The sequence below is a fragment of the Camellia sinensis genome, chromosome 6 (genome assembly GCF_055761805.1).
Source record: "Camellia sinensis isolate YWXY chromosome 6, ASM5576180v1, whole genome shotgun sequence".
Taxonomy (NCBI): domain Eukaryota; kingdom Viridiplantae; phylum Streptophyta; class Magnoliopsida; order Ericales; family Theaceae; genus Camellia; species Camellia sinensis.
This window is the reverse complement of record NC_138966.1, coordinates 157,163,636-157,179,638: the sequence shown is the minus strand read 5'-3', so window position 1 is coordinate 157,179,638 and position 16,003 is coordinate 157,163,636. Positions and strand designations below refer to the sequence as shown.

Here is a 16,003-nt window from a genome sequence, read left to right as displayed (position 1 = left end):
GTGCTTTTTCATTGGAAGGAAAGTAGTGAGAAATTTCACTGAAGTTTCTAAGAAAAAAAATTGTTTACAACTTTAATTCTTGAACTCTAAAGTCAGTTTTAAAGAGTTGACACTGGTTCCACCTACTGTTGATGTGATGTATGCTTTTTTTTTTATTGTTTTATTTTTTTTTATCCACACAGTTGCTGTTGGAACAGGTCTTTTAAAGCTTCCAATCACAACTATTCTAAGAATTGAGGTTAACAACACTTTTGGCTCCTCAAAAGAATTGTGGGTGGGGAAAAAAATTTTAATATGCATTTCCTCTTAGTATAAATCTTGACCTAAGTGGACTTTAACAGAACTTGGCCCCTTGAAAAAAAAAAAAAAAAAAAAAAAAATCATTTCATTGGGAATTTTTAAAAACAATTTTTTGAGTTTTAATTCGTATTTTTTAATTAATTTTTTAATTTTTTTTATTTGTTAAATCCATTTAATCTAAATATATTTAAAAATATAAAATTTTAAAAAATTAATTAAAATATTTAAAAAATTATTAAAAACAAAAAAATATACAAATTAAAAACTCAAATTATAATGACATAAGACATAAGAGATACTAAACATTTTATGATATAGAAATATAATCATTGTCATATTTTATTGAAAAATTTAATAGTGGGTATGAAAGACAGACATTAGGTGAGAAATAACACATTTTTCTTTTTTAATTTTTTCCCTTCCAAGGAAAATAAAAAGAAACTTCACCAAAGTTTATGATAATTGGATGTTAACATCACTGGCCCAACTGAAAAGACAAAAAGATAGAAGGGAGATCATGCTGAAGGAAAAACAAGCGGGGTTGTTGAAGAAATTATAATTATATAATTAGAAGAAAAAAAATTCCGTATAACACCATCACAAAATTGTGTAAGTTAAATATGTGCCAGTTTATTTATAAAAATAAACTTAATCGAATTTGTATTCAATTTATACATTTTTGTGAAATTCTTTATAAGTTCGTGAAAAATTACGTAATTTTGTGATAGGATTGCATACGATGTAAATTGCACGCTAGAACATTACTCAATTAATTATAATATGTCCTATAATTTTTATATAATTATATCAATTTCATTTAAATTTTAAATTACATAACATTTTATTCTAGAGATTTTTAGTTTAAAGTCTTGATATTAAGATATATGATAAAGGGCATGCAATATTTTTTATAGTACTTGTGATCTTTTTACATTTTCACAGAAAAATTTGTCTTCACAGAGGAATTTTAACTCTTCAAAAAGAAATTTTATATTATTGAGGGACCTTAACTAATAAGAAAAAATATATTAGACCTCTTATATTACCAAAAGTTAGAGAAGTGTTTCACTAATTTTTCCTTTATTCTACTCTATTAGAAGACTATCAATTTTTAACAGAACTACTATTTTATTTTATAAAATTCCAATTTTGCCATTATACTAATTATATTGAACAAATTTGAAGTTAAAAAAACGAGTCAAAGGATGAGATAAAAATAATTTGTTGGGAAAATTTGAAATCAGTGGGATAGTGGGAAAATTATTGTACTATAGATGAAATTTCTTTGGGTGTAACTCTGACACACAAGAAATAATTACACCAAATACAAGGACTTACACCAAGCACACAAGATATTTGCATCACCATAAATTGCAAATATTCTATTATTATTCCATTGATTTGCAATTTCTCCCAATTTGTTTACCCCAAACCTGTTTTTGAGAGATTTTTTAATCAATTTAATTGATTTTGACACAAAGCGCACTTTTAAAAAATAAAAATCTACGGGTAAAATAATAATTGAATTATCAACTTAATACCGTTAATATATCTATTGTTGGAAGGGATGTGAGTGTTTATTGGAAGGGATGTAAGTGTAATATTGCTAAAATTCTGGGGTTGACTGTCCTTTATCAAAATCCCAGTATAATTTACCTAATTAAAATTTAATCACTCAGTCTTGCAAACCTTAAAAAAAGGTGTGTACCGGATACAAGCTATGTCATTTTTTAAATTGATCATTACAAATATCATAACTCAATCATGTAAAAGTTATAATTAAAAAAATGAGTTATGACCAAATATCATAAAGTATTTGAACTTTTGAATCATAACAAAATAATGTCATAACTAACTCTCTAATAGGTGCCAACATCACAATCAATCATAGTTATTCACCAAAAAAAAAAACACAATCTAATGAGTTATAACTAAATGTCAAAAAGATCGTTTGTAAAAATGCATATTATACACACTCTAAAGAACCGTGTACCATAGAATTTTGGAAAAATAACATGTTAGGGCTAACTTGTAAAAAAAAAAAAACAATTTCATGAATAAACTTATAAAATTATTTTTTAATGTTCTAAATTTTTTAATTAATATGCTATTATTTTTTCTATAGTCCACTTAAATGATATTTTCCATAAAATTTTCTCTATATATATTTATTAAATACTTACACTTAGGATAAGGGGTCACTGCTTTTAGCACAGCAGTGATTGTAGTACTTTCATTTACGATGTATTATGATCTTATTTTTATAATTCAAACCATTCATTTTGTAGGGTTTGTTGAGTACTTCATACCTATCAAAAATCATATTAATCGGATATCAATAACTATATGATCGAATTGCATATTGTTTATGCTATTTCGCAAAAGAAAAACTTATTATTTATTTTTTTAGTCATCGATCATATAGTTTTTAATATCTGATTAATATGATTTTTGGTAGGCATGAAATACTCAACAAACATTACAAAATGACGGTTTGAATTATAAAAATAAGGTCATAATACATCTCAAATAGAGGCACCATAGTCACTGCTATGTTTTTAGCATAGCAGTGACCCCCTTTCCTATCTCAAACCCTAATTATTATTTAAAACCCTTTTTATTTATAAAAAAAAAAAAAAAAAAAACTGTAATTGGTCCCAAATTGTTTATGCATTTTCATTATTACAGATATTCTAAAAAATTATCTATATCTTTAATTAATTTTTTAACGATTTTGAAATTTTATCTACAAAAACTAGTTCAGATTTTTTAATTTATAGAAAAAAAAAAGAATTCTTTTAATAAAAAATGTAGTAGTTATTAATATAGTTAAAGAACACGAATATTGAAAAAAAGGCGAACTATTGAGACAAAAGGAGTAATACCATGGTAGTCCACTCTCTTACATTGTAGAATTTGCGCACATATGACAAGAAAATGACAAAAAATAATCCGAAAATTATATATATACAACAAATTTATATAAAATTTTCATATAAAATGATCTTGCTCAATTTATAACAAGACACTCAAAACGATAAGTACGTTTACAAGAATGTTACTTAGGTCCATTGTGGAAATTCGGCTAAAAGCTAATTTTTGGTTTTTTGATTTTTTTTGTCACATCACTTCTCCATCTTTTTTTACATATTTAAAAAAAAAAATTAGAAAAAATCAACTTTTAACCTATTTCTCAAAATAAACTTTAATCTTGAAGTAGAGTAACTATAATTTGTGATTCAAAAATAAAATTATATGAAAATGTTTTTTTTTTATTTTTTTGTGATGATATTACATATTTTTTTATTAAAATATTTTTGAATCACAAAATATCTAACATTAATTTTATTCTGAATTACAAATTAATGTAACTTTATTAAAAAATTATATAATATTTTTCAAAAAATATCTAATATGTAGGAAAATGCTATTATACACACCCCATTCAAGGGATGCGCCATTTATCAATGATGGATCTATGGGGGTGTCGGTGGGGCGACCGCACTTTCAAAAAATTTGAAAAATATCAAATATTATATTAAAAAATTTAAAACAATTTAAAATTGTAAGAATTTGTACTCCAAACATATTTTTGCACCTCTAAAGTGATAATCCTAAATTCGTCCTCGCTAGTTATGTCATTTTCTCTTTTAGTTATGACTCATGATGTCTTGAGTTATGTCTCATGTGGTATTGGTTATGAATTTTTTTTTTTAATTGTAATTCAGAAAGTATGAAATTATACTTTATGAAAGTTTCCATGCTTCTGAAAATTAAGTTTTTATTTTTTGTATTTTTTTTAGTGAATTTATTTAATATTTTAATTTATTTATTTTTAACTTTTTAGATGCATCTAATCTAGATGTACCTAAAAAGTAAAATATTTATAAAAAAATATTTTAAAAAATTAATAAATACACAAGAATATAAAAATGTACTTATATTTTTTATATTTAGTGAATTTTTAAAATATTTTTTTCACAAATATTATACTTCTTAATTGTATTTATAGCAAGTGTATCTAAAAACTAAATATATATATATATATATATTAAAAAAATAAAGTGAAAAAAATACAAAAAATAAAAAAACCTAATTTTTAAAAAATTCAATTGAGAAAATTGGCACAAAACAAGTTGAACATAGTCTTTATTTTTCTGCTAGTTAAAATATAGAAAAAAATAGTAAAATATCTCTCTAATTTTGAATAGTAAGAGAGATTGGACGTATTTTTTTTATTAGGTAAGGTCCTTTGATAAAATTTCTCTGTTATCGTACCAAAGAAATTTCGAAAGTGTTGGGGACAAAATTTCTTTCAATCGGATAAAATTTTTCTAAGTCGAATTTTCTCTATAAAAATGTTAAGTAATCTTAATTATTTTAAAAATATTATATATTCTTTATTTTATAAGTGCTGTTAAAAAAAGTTCTCTTAAAATATATGTATATATATATAAGTATATTTCTTAATTGGGACAATTGAAAAAAAAAAAAAAAGAAAAGAAAAGAAAAGAAAGGGGGGTTCCTAGAAAATGGGTCGCAATTTCACAGCGTTTTCTTCATCTGCTTTCCCTGACTTGACTATGTACTTCCCAGCTCTTTCCTCATTCATATCATATCCAAGGAATGTTTCTATTCATTATTCTTGACCTGCAATGACTTCTCATTTCTCCGATCAAAGACAGGGTTTGGATTTTTTATTTTTAATTTTTCCTGGAGCGATCCTACTGATACGCAATTAAGGACCTTCTATTCTATCTAGTAAGTTATCATCCTCTCTCACTCAAGCTGACTTGTAAACTCACTCTTTTTTTCTTTTTCTTTTTTAAAGTAATAAATTAACAGTGTTGAATTCTATTGTAATAAACTGCAAGAGAGGAAATTATTAGTAGTGGTTGGTTTTGAATCAAATGTCTGTATGTATAAAAAAAGTTATGAAGATGTGGAATTATCATAAGATTTATATTCAAAATTCTAGTTATCCCTTTTATTCTAGGAGTCTTTCTCATCAATTTTTTCTCTTGTGAATGCAACAACTCAGGGTGAAAGTAGTAGATAACTTTTGGAAAAATTCCTGAATTTACACATGTCTTGTATCTGAAAGTGTTATCTAGTCTGTCTCTCAACTTTGATGGGAAATAAATATATGGAGGAGTAACTTGACTTCAATTCTTGAATTTGTGAACCACGGTAGATTGTCCTTTAAATCTGATTGTGTGAGAGAAATTGTAAACCTCAATCTTCATTTTGATGCTTGTTTTATTTAACTCAGCTTAAACTTGATTTGAGAGGTCGATAATTGCATCAGACTAACCAAGAAATCAAGCTATTAGAGCTTGTTTTTTTATGGGCTCGAGTAGAATCTTGCTTGAGATCATTCATGCAATAAACTAGTAAACCTCAATCTTCATTTTATATCTCACCAATTTTTCTAATCAAGCTTGAGCAGCCATTACTTGGTTCAGCTAGTATTGTTTTCATTGAACAATTTTGAAGAGTCTAAAAAAGGATAACCCTATGATTCTAAGTATGTTTATCAGAATCCCAATCCAAATCGTGTAAAAAATCCCCTATAGGTAGGACCATTCAATCTTGGTAATGGGATCTTATAAGATCGTGGAATCCCAATCTGAATCCGATCCAATTTGTAAGCCTTGTTTTGTGTTGTATAATATATTTTATTGTAAATTTTATGTTTGTTGTCTAAATATCAATTTTTGTGGTCCAAATGAACATATAAAAAAAATAGTATTGAATCAAATAAACAAACTAGGAAACAAACATTTAATATAATACCAATTTAAGAAAACTAAGTAGTCAGAAAAGCAAACTTAGCTTTAGTGGGGTCTATAAGAAGGATAACATGATTGCAATTTTATCCCAATTTTTGGAGAGACAATTTTCGTGACTTGAACCCGCTCCACTAGGAATGTTAATGACAAACCTTATCATTCGGTTAAGCCACTGATTTGACTTCTCAATCTATTTTCATATCCAACTATGTTAAATATTGTTTTTTCACTTTTTATGCAATATTGTAGATTACAAAGTATTATGTTTTATAATTCTTCTTCTTCACCTTCTTTTTTAATCAAATGCAAAACTTTTACTTTCAAGTTTTCTATTATATAATATTATATTTACATTTTACATGGAGAATTATATTTTTCACAATATCTTCACTTCTTTTTAGTAGAATATACTCTTGTTTTGTATATACTTTTTAAGAAATGTTTATTTAAATTAAATTATTACATAATTTGCCTTCTTCAGTAGAATCATACGATCCTCGATCCGATTCTACGATCCGATCCTATAAACACTTCCAACGATCTAACGTAAGATCTCGATTTTAACAACCTTTCCCACTTCAATGCTAACGGATCGAGAATTGAATGATGGGTTGTCTCATAAACATTCTTGAGAATGGCAATAATTTTACTCACTCAGATATCTCTTGTTCTAATAGAAAGAAGATGTTGTAGAATATTGTGAGATTTCACGAACAATGTACGACAAGTAACTTGAATATGGACTTTAATTGTTCTATACTGAAATGGTGAGTAATTAAATTAGCATGGTTTTTTAAATGGAAAGTTTAAATTGTTGAACGTAAAAAAGTCTCAAACTTTGATTATTCTACCAAAGTCATTACATTTTAAGAAGAATGATGAAAAGAAACATTCTTGCTTTTCTATGTTTTGTATGTAACTATTGAGAGTGAAGATATTATATATAATATGAACATTCCATCGAAAAGTTTTTGTTTCATTGGAACCCATATTGTAACTAGCATTGTTTAAATATGGGATAACATGCTTGATAAGGCATGAGTTCAAATGTTTCTTCATAGGAACATCCGCGAATTTGATTGATCATTACATGTTTGATACTCAATATAGTTGGAATAATCACATTAATAGCTTCATTGACAATTATCTTCATTCCCAAATGTTATTATCCAAAGTTGAAAGAGTTCTCCACAACTAATGGAAATCATGATAGATCATGGAACCAAATGACTAAAAGTTTCTTTTGTTTTGTTTTACATTCATAATACTATTACCTAAAAAGTATGACATTTATAAGAAAGAAGTCTCTTTTCTTCTCTCTCTCTCTCTCAGTTTTTCTATTTTCCTAAGGCCTCATTTAGCATTAATGAAAGTAATGTTGCTGATGAAATGGTCCTTTAGGTGTTTGCCCATTTCAATTTTAGATGAGCTAAAGTTCAGTTATGCATCAAATATCTAATTCTTGATTCATAGGAATCTAAGAGTTGGTGGGGACATTGACCACCTTAAGCAGGCATCATATAATTGTATTTTATTTTTGGGCATTGGAATTCAATTTGAACGAGTTCTTTGTGATTTGTTTGGAACAGGGTATTGCTATTGCTTTTTAAGTAAACATGCAACCTGGTGTTGAAGCAAATTCTGTTTCTATTACAATTGGTATTGATGAAAAGCTCACTCAAATCTCACCTTCACCATCGGAGTGTTGTATATTTAGAGTACATAAACAACTACGTGGGGTAAATGAGAAGGCCTATGATCCAGAGACTGTTGCAATAGGTCCTTACCACCGTGGTAAACATAGCCTACAGATGATGGAGGAGCATAAGTTGCGCTATTTGAAATTACTTCTTAAAAGAAAAAATGAGAGTAGTGCAGAAAAATACGTCACTGCTATTACATCGCTAGAACAAGAAGCACGTAGATGTTATGCTGAACCGATAAGCCTCAGTGCAAATGACATGATTGAAATGATGCTATTGGACGGTTGCTTTATCATTGAATTGATGCGGAAGTTTGAGATGGCATACTTGAGAGACAAGAATGATTCTATTTTTCAAATGGATTGGATTGTTAGTAGCTTGCAGCGCGATTTAATGCTATTTGAAAACCAGTTACCATTTTTTATACTCCGCAAGTTATTTGACATGATCGAGGTTCCAAACCAACATAACAGGCTCATTTATCTTGCCTTGTGTTTTTTTCGTGATCTTTTACCTGGCCCCGGTTATAGAGAACGTATTGATGGAAACTCACACTTCAATATCAGGCATTTACTTGGGTTGATTCACAATAATTGGCTTCCTTCATTTGCAGGGATTGTTCCCAACGGAGATGGCTCAAATAAAAAAGGAAATTGGCGTTTCATTCCTAATACCGTAGAGCTTCAAGAAGCTGGAGTCAAACTAGTGAAGATTGAAGGAGCTAGCTTATTTGATATCAAATTCGAATATGGGGTAATGAAGATTCCACCTTTAACCATTGAAGACAGGACTGAGTCATTCTTCAGAAACCTCACTGCGTACGAGCAATATTGTCCAGATAATCAACTCACTTATATTACCGATTATGTGGGATTCATGGATTGCCTCATCGACTCTCCAAAAGATGTTGAAATACTATCTCGCCGTGGAATCATTGATAATTGGTTAGGCGACGATGAAGTGGTTTCCACGATATTTAACAAGTTCAGTGACGCAGTAACAGGGCCTACCAGCCATTTCCAGTATGCTGATATTGTCAACCGGGTGAACATACATTGCGGCAAACGTAGGAATCGGTGGATGGCGATGTTGAACCGGAACTATTTAAATAGCCCATGGGCATTTATTTCGATTCTGGCTGCTTTGGTACTACTACTACTCACTTTTACACAAACTGTGTTTACTGTTTTTCCTCGCAAATAATTATTGTGTATCTTTCTTTCTCAAATCTGCTTTAGCTTTTTTGCTGTCTTCTGTCTTTATTTTTTTCCCTCTTGTATTACTTTTCTCTGTAAAAACATGTAAAAGGAAAAAAATAAAAATTATGAAGGGTGAGGTGAAGATGGAGATGGTTACAAATTCATTTATGCATTTGCATTGCATGTTTTACTTGTTATAGGTAAGAAAATGACATGGCTTATGGAATGTGGATTGCAAGAAGAAGAAACAAAGTTAATGCTTTGAAAACACCTCCATATTTTTGTAACAGTATATCATTATTAGGTTCAACTTTTGTCTGTTTTAAAGGCTTATTTTGATGGAGGATGTTCCACCCTCCTTGGTTTCTTTGGTTGTATGGCTGATGCCAATTTGCTTTTATAATACTATTTTACCCATCTAAAAAAAGGGGGAGCTTATTTTGATAAATAAATGAAAAGGAAAAGGCACGATAAGCATTTTTGAATGTCCAAATTAAATTAAATAAATAGAGAGGCATAGACACTTTATGGCTGACACCCCTTTTTTAAAAGCAAAATGACACTACATGATTTTTAGATTCTGATGTACTCATGTCTGGGTGCAAATTTAATAGTGTTCACTCATTTTCAATATAACATTGTGACGATGCAACTACATATAATAATTAATATTTGATTAATTAAGGAAGTTTGAATTTGAATTGTTTATTGTTCTAATTTAATTTGAGATTTATGAAAATTATTGAGTCTGATTCGTAAATGTTATTAAAGATTTATTTTGGAATTAGAAATTGAACGTTCAAATAGCTTAAGGATGCGAAATTGATGAGTTGAATCAATTTAATTTCAAGAATTGGACCACATGAGAGTTTAATTAAATATTCAATTCGGTTTCAATTCAGTTTAATTGGGTCCAAATTGGAATTAATTAAGCTGATGTGATTATGAAGGTTATGAATTGTAACTATTATGAATTAAATTTACCTATGAGTTGTTCAATTTAAATATGTAAATTATTGATAAAGATTTTGAGTTTGATTTGAAATTGAAGGCCTTCAAGATTTGGGAAACTAAAATTAATAATGGTAATAAGTTTAATTTCATATTTGGAGCCTCTTGAAAGTGGGATTAAAAATTTGATTCAGATTAATAAATTTAAATAGAATTGATTGGGTTCTAATGAAATTCAAATTAGACTAATCAAATTATGTACGATCTGTGATTGGTTATAATTAATTTAATTATGTGCTAATCAAGAGATTAAGTAAGATTAAATGATATTTGATTAAATTAAAATGTAATTAATATAAGTTATTCCTAATCAAATTATAATACAAGTGGAGTGTTGGAATCCTCTAGAACCTTGGAGGCAACAAGTACATATGTGTATTTATGTGTGCTGGAGAAGAATTAAAAGAAGAAAAGGAATCTGAAGGAAAGAGAGGACCGAGAGAGAGAGAGAGAGCTGGCTGCTGGACAACGAAAAAACGGGAAGAAAAAATTGAAGAACTCAAGATAGAATAGCAAAGGAAGGAAAGGAAACTTAAGAATTTCAACCAATTAAAACTTAAGGTATGGAATTTTTGTTTAATTTGTGTAGAATCTTCACATTATACTTGAAATTAAAGATGGATTTGAAATCAACATCATGTAATTGGAAGAAATTAAGACTAAATTGAAGGGTATGAACTAGATTAATAAACATGAAAAATAATTTTAAGATTTCATTAAATTGAGTTTGATTTTGAAAACCTTGATGTAATTGGGTTTTAATATTTACATACATAATGAATTTTGAAAAATTTGAGTTAATCAATTTCATATTTTGAAGATAAAAATGAAAAATTTTATAAACATTAAAGTTCATGGGGATCTAGAATTAATTTTGAAGTTAAATAGGGTTTTTGATTTGTTTTGAAAACTAAGAAATGGTTGGATGTTAATCCTTAAACCATGCCTGTAATGTAATTTAAGAATTTTAATTCATATTTTAAAGTTTATGAGTTTGGGATTAAGTTTTGATATAAATCAAGAAGTCAAATTATGATTTTAGCTTGATAATGAAGAATTGGTTGGACTTTGATACATGCAAATAACTTTTTAAGGAGTTTACAACTTTAATTTCATATTTTGGGAAATCTATCTATATTTATATCTATCTATATATTATATAAGGAAAAGGGGATTTTTAACCCACAAGTCTTGTGGGAGTTTTAGGCTCTGTTTGTTTGTATTCCCAAATCAATTTTCTACGTGTGTTTTGGAGCATCATGTTTGGTTACGTTTTCAAATCAATTTTCTACACTCTCTGCAGAGAACTCTGCGCACACAGGCGTGTTTTCTGTCCACCGGATGACCACCCGGTAGACCACCCGGATGTCCACCCGGATGTCCGGCTGATTTCCAGATTTTTTTTTTTTTTTTTTTTTTTTTTTTGCAATTGATTTACATAATCGGGACAAATATTTTCTGAAAATTTTTAAATTTTTTATGTGCTTTAAAATAATTTTGAATTGTATATTTAGTTATGAGTTGTAAATTTTTGTATCACATATCAAATGTCACATCAATAATTCCCCACTCAAATCAAACCTCTTTTCCAAAACTATTTTCAAAACTCTTTACCAAATAAATTTTCTACACTCAAATCATAATTCCACAACACACAAACTCAAAATATAACTCATACTCTCAAATCACATTTACAAAACTCTACCAAACGCTACCTTAATATCTCAATCTTAATTTTTTAATTTTTTGATTTAAAAAAAAAAAAAAAACCCTCAGCATTTATTGACTTATCTTAACCCACAAGCATTTTTGACTTCCCCATATCTACTACTACACCATTTTCAACTTCTTTCATATAATAATATGGTTAGTAATGTGATTGTTAAATTATTTTTATAAAAAACCTAAAAAAATAATTTGTATATTAAAAAAATATTTAAAATAAATATAAATTCATATTAAATCTATATATCTATATATTATATAAGTAATAAAGGATTTCTAACTACAAATTTTGTGGGAGTTTCAATATCTCAAACTAAAATTTCTAATTTTTTGATTTTAAATAATTAAAAAAATCCTTTATAGCTCTCATTCAAGCAAAATAAATAAATAAATAATCAATATCTCTGGATTTATGACTTTCAAATGAAAAAGTATATCAAATATATAAAATAGAAAATATAAAGTATACTAATTTATTTCAAAATTCAAATTTGAGGGGCACTAAATATGAAAAACATTCCATTAATTTAAATTTACAATTATAATGATTTATCCCGTAATATATAAGTTTTAAATAATGATCTATTTCATGATTTATCTATATATCTATATACTATTATAATTGTAAAATATTGTCATTTCAGTAAGGTTGAAAGCTATAATTCTTTTTTCTCATTTTTTTTTTAAATTTTGTTTAATTTTTTGTTAATACGTGTTATAATATAATTGGTTTATAAATTAATTTTATATTCTTAAAATAAAATTTCAAATTTGGATTCTTACTTAAATTATGTTACTATAATTGGAATGAGATCAATATGCATTCCTTAAATTTTGCATCCTTTATTAAATCATAAAATAAAATTTCAAATTTCAAATTTAAATTCTTCTTAAATTATATTATTATAATTAGAATGAGATCAACATTCACATGTGTCATAATAATGTACCATTATATTATTGGTCTAAATATAATTTATTTTAAATGCATGTGTTCAAATTATTAATCGGTATTAATTTTTTTTCTTTTTTTTTGTTTTAAATTTTATAAAAATAATTATATCTTTCTAAACTATAAGGACTTGAACAATAATATTTTTTAATATAATTTTTTTTCTTGACAAAAGAACAAAATATAACTTTTTTTTAGTACTCATCAGACATGGTGGATTTTGTTAGATTTTTTTTTAATAATTTTTTATTTTTTTATTTTTTTATTATCTCAATTGTCAATTAAGGAAATTAAAATAAAGAATAAAGATATCTTTGGCTCAAATTGTTAAAAAGTTATTTTTGTTAAAATAAATTAGAAAAAAACGTTAATTATTTTTTATTAAAAGTGATAGTTCGTTAAAAAAAATTATTTAAAAAAAGATAGGGTTATAGGTGATAATTTATTGTTAATCTAGAATTATTTTCATATTAAATGAAAATACCATATTAAATTTTCTTCTTATCTTTTTTTATTCAAATACTTTTATTTTGTAAGAAATTTTATTTTATATTTTCTTTTGTAATATTTTATTGTAATTTTTAAAGTAAAAAGAATTTCTAAAAAATTATATTTAAATTGTTTATGCCATTATAAAAAGTAAATTTTTTTAATATCAACTTAGTGGTAATTTGGGAAGTGCTAAATAAGCATACTTTTTTACTTTTTATGAAAATATGTATAGAAAAATAGAGATGTGATGTGTCTCAAAAAAGATAATAGTATATTTTTTTACTTTTTACGAAAAGATGTGTGGAAAAGTAGACATATGATGTGACCTAAAAAAGATTAAAAATATTAAAAAAAAAGGAGCTAATATCGCACTTTCCAAACAACCCTTTATTCGATGATCCCTTTCTAAAAGGTGTATTTTAAAAATATTTTCAAGAAAAATTCTATTAGAAATCTTAAGTATATTACTTTTTCTTTTTTTCATCAATATTATATTTTTAATTAATTTTATTTATTATTTTAAAAAATAAATTAGAAAATAATTTATATATTTATATATATATATATATATATAATTTTGTTTTGGTTGCTCATGTTATTTGTTGCTTCTGCCCAAGTTCACTCAAATTTAATTAGAAATTTTAAATTTCTACATAGATCATGACTTAATTAAAAATCATGTTGTTCAATCTTTAAAAAAATTTAAACTTGACTCAAGTTGCTTGGATTGAGTTCACCTAAGTTTACAATTTTGAAAGTTATATGATTAAATTTTGTGACAAATTAAAAAACAATAAATGAATTGTGATAAAAATTATTGTAAAAATTATGGGACTTAAATTGTAAATTTCAATCTTCTTTGTTTTCATAACTTGCATATAAAAATTAATAATTTATATTATTTGGTATAAAAATATATTATTAATTTTTTTACATGCCGTGCATAGTATGGGTTACCACTAATTTTTAGTTTATGAGCAATGAGCTTAATTTTTCAATTAAAGGAGTTTTGATATAAATAGTTAAAATTGATCATGTTTTCTTAATTATTTAAGAGTTTGCATATTTTTAGATAAGCCACGTATGAACCCAAGTTTTGGAATCATATTTTGAAAGTTTAATTCATGTTAAAGAATTTATGAGTTTGAATTGGGTTTGACATGAAACTATAATCTTTGATTGGGGTTGGGAATATGGAGAACAAGGTGTTATAAAGGGTTTTGGGCCTTGGAATACAGGCAATTGAACTTAAATTTTGGAAAACTTGAGTTCCAAATGTAGAGCAGATTTTCGGATTGAAACTCAACCCAAACCGCATGTGCGGTGGGAGGTCCCGCATGTGCGACCAAACCCTTCCCTGTTTCAGTTTGCTTCTACTTTAATTGCACGTGCGGTGGAGGTTCCGCACTGCACATGCGGTGTTTAGAGCAGTTTTCGATTTTGTTTTCTTTTTGTTTATCTACCTTCCGGACCTCCGTTTGCATGATTTTCACATGTATTTCACATGCGTATGCATTTCATGAATACAAAGGGCATTAGAGAACGAATCGAACTAACCAAATGAACAAGTAGTGAATGAACCGAATAGGGTTAAAGACTAACTGATTGAATTGCATGTGTAATAAGAGAATGTGCTTGAATGTGTTTTTGTAGGTCAGATGTCTCACCCTAGCCAAGGGATTCAGAGAGCCAACTGTGAGTAACAACTCTGTAAAGTTATGTTTAACTTTAAGTATTTTTTGAACGATATGATATGATCTGTTTTTTAAAATGCTATTTTGTAATTAAATGAATGATTGTCCTATTTGTGAAATATATTCGTGGTATCTATAGCATCTGTTGCTGCTACTGTTTACTGTTACTGTTACTGTTACAGAGATTTCTGTTAGTTCCACTTTGTGAAACTTTTGTTTACTGTATTGATGGCCATCATATATGACTGTTCCGGTTTTCTAAGACCTACTGAACTGTTCTGCTGATGGATGTATCACATATGACTGTTACGATTTCAATATGATTTGACATGTTATGAGATATTGATTTGAGAAATTGATTCACTGATGAAATTGATTGTTTTAAATTACTGAAAGGACATCATTTATCACCCCTTTACACTGTTGTTATTCACTGGGCTCTAGCTCACTGTATATGTATATTTATGTAGGTGATCAAGTGCGTGATCAAGGTTAGAGGTGTTTGCCTGGAATATGTTTTTGTCAACCAACCTATGCGCCTCTTATGGAGGTTCCAAATATGTCAAGTGGTCAAGGCTAAGTGATTAAAGTTTAAATTTTTGTTTATTCTGGGCTAAATCCCTTTTGTCTCATCTGTATATATGATGACGCAGGAATGATGTGATAATATATGTATATAAAAGGTTTAAATTTTTTCTGTCTCATATAAGTCTGCACAGCTCAATGGACGATACATGTTTGTATTTTGCTTCCGCTAGCCCCTAATATTATGCATCTGTTTAAGAGACTTTCGGTAATCTCATGATTACTGGTCGGTCATGATATTAAATCTATAGAGGCGGGTTTGAGTCGTGACAAACATGATAATTAATTTTTAGATAGCCTCGTTTGGGAACAGGTTAATTTAGTAACTTTTTGGCTATTTGGTTAAAAAAGTAGGTAAAAAAACTTATATGTTTGGGATGACTTTTTGGCTAATTACGAAAAGATGTGCAAAAAGTAGAGAGAAAAGAGAATATTTGACTTTTTGGTATGAGTTGTTGGCTTTTTGGCTAAAAGAGTAACTTTTTGACTTTTTGACTAAAAAGATAAGTCCCCAAACGGGGCCTTATACTTATTTCTATTTGTGAAAAAT

At 27.3% G+C, this 16,003-nt stretch overlaps 1 protein-coding gene and 1 long non-coding RNA gene across 2 annotated transcripts; both read left to right on the top strand.

The window, feature by feature from the left end:
- Positions 1 to 4,784: 4,784 nt before the first annotated feature.
- LOC114268255 (UPF0481 protein At3g47200) lies at positions 4,785 to 9,158 on the top strand. The gene is made up of 2 exons (XM_082872822.1): positions 4,785 to 5,061; positions 7,682 to 9,158. The coding sequence occupies exon 2, from the start codon at positions 7,709 to 7,711 to the stop codon at positions 8,996 to 8,998; it is 1,290 nt and encodes a 429-aa protein (XP_082728948.1). The 5' UTR covers positions 4,785 to 5,061; positions 7,682 to 7,708; the 3' UTR covers positions 8,999 to 9,158.
- A 1,195-nt stretch (positions 9,159 to 10,353) lies between these two features.
- On the top strand, positions 10,354 to 15,572 carry LOC114288768 (uncharacterized). The gene is made up of 3 exons (XR_003638395.2): positions 10,354 to 10,566; positions 14,828 to 14,869; positions 15,339 to 15,572. It is a non-coding gene; the product is annotated as an uncharacterized LOC114288768 (long non-coding RNA).
- The last annotated feature ends 431 nt before the right edge of the window (positions 15,573 to 16,003 follow it).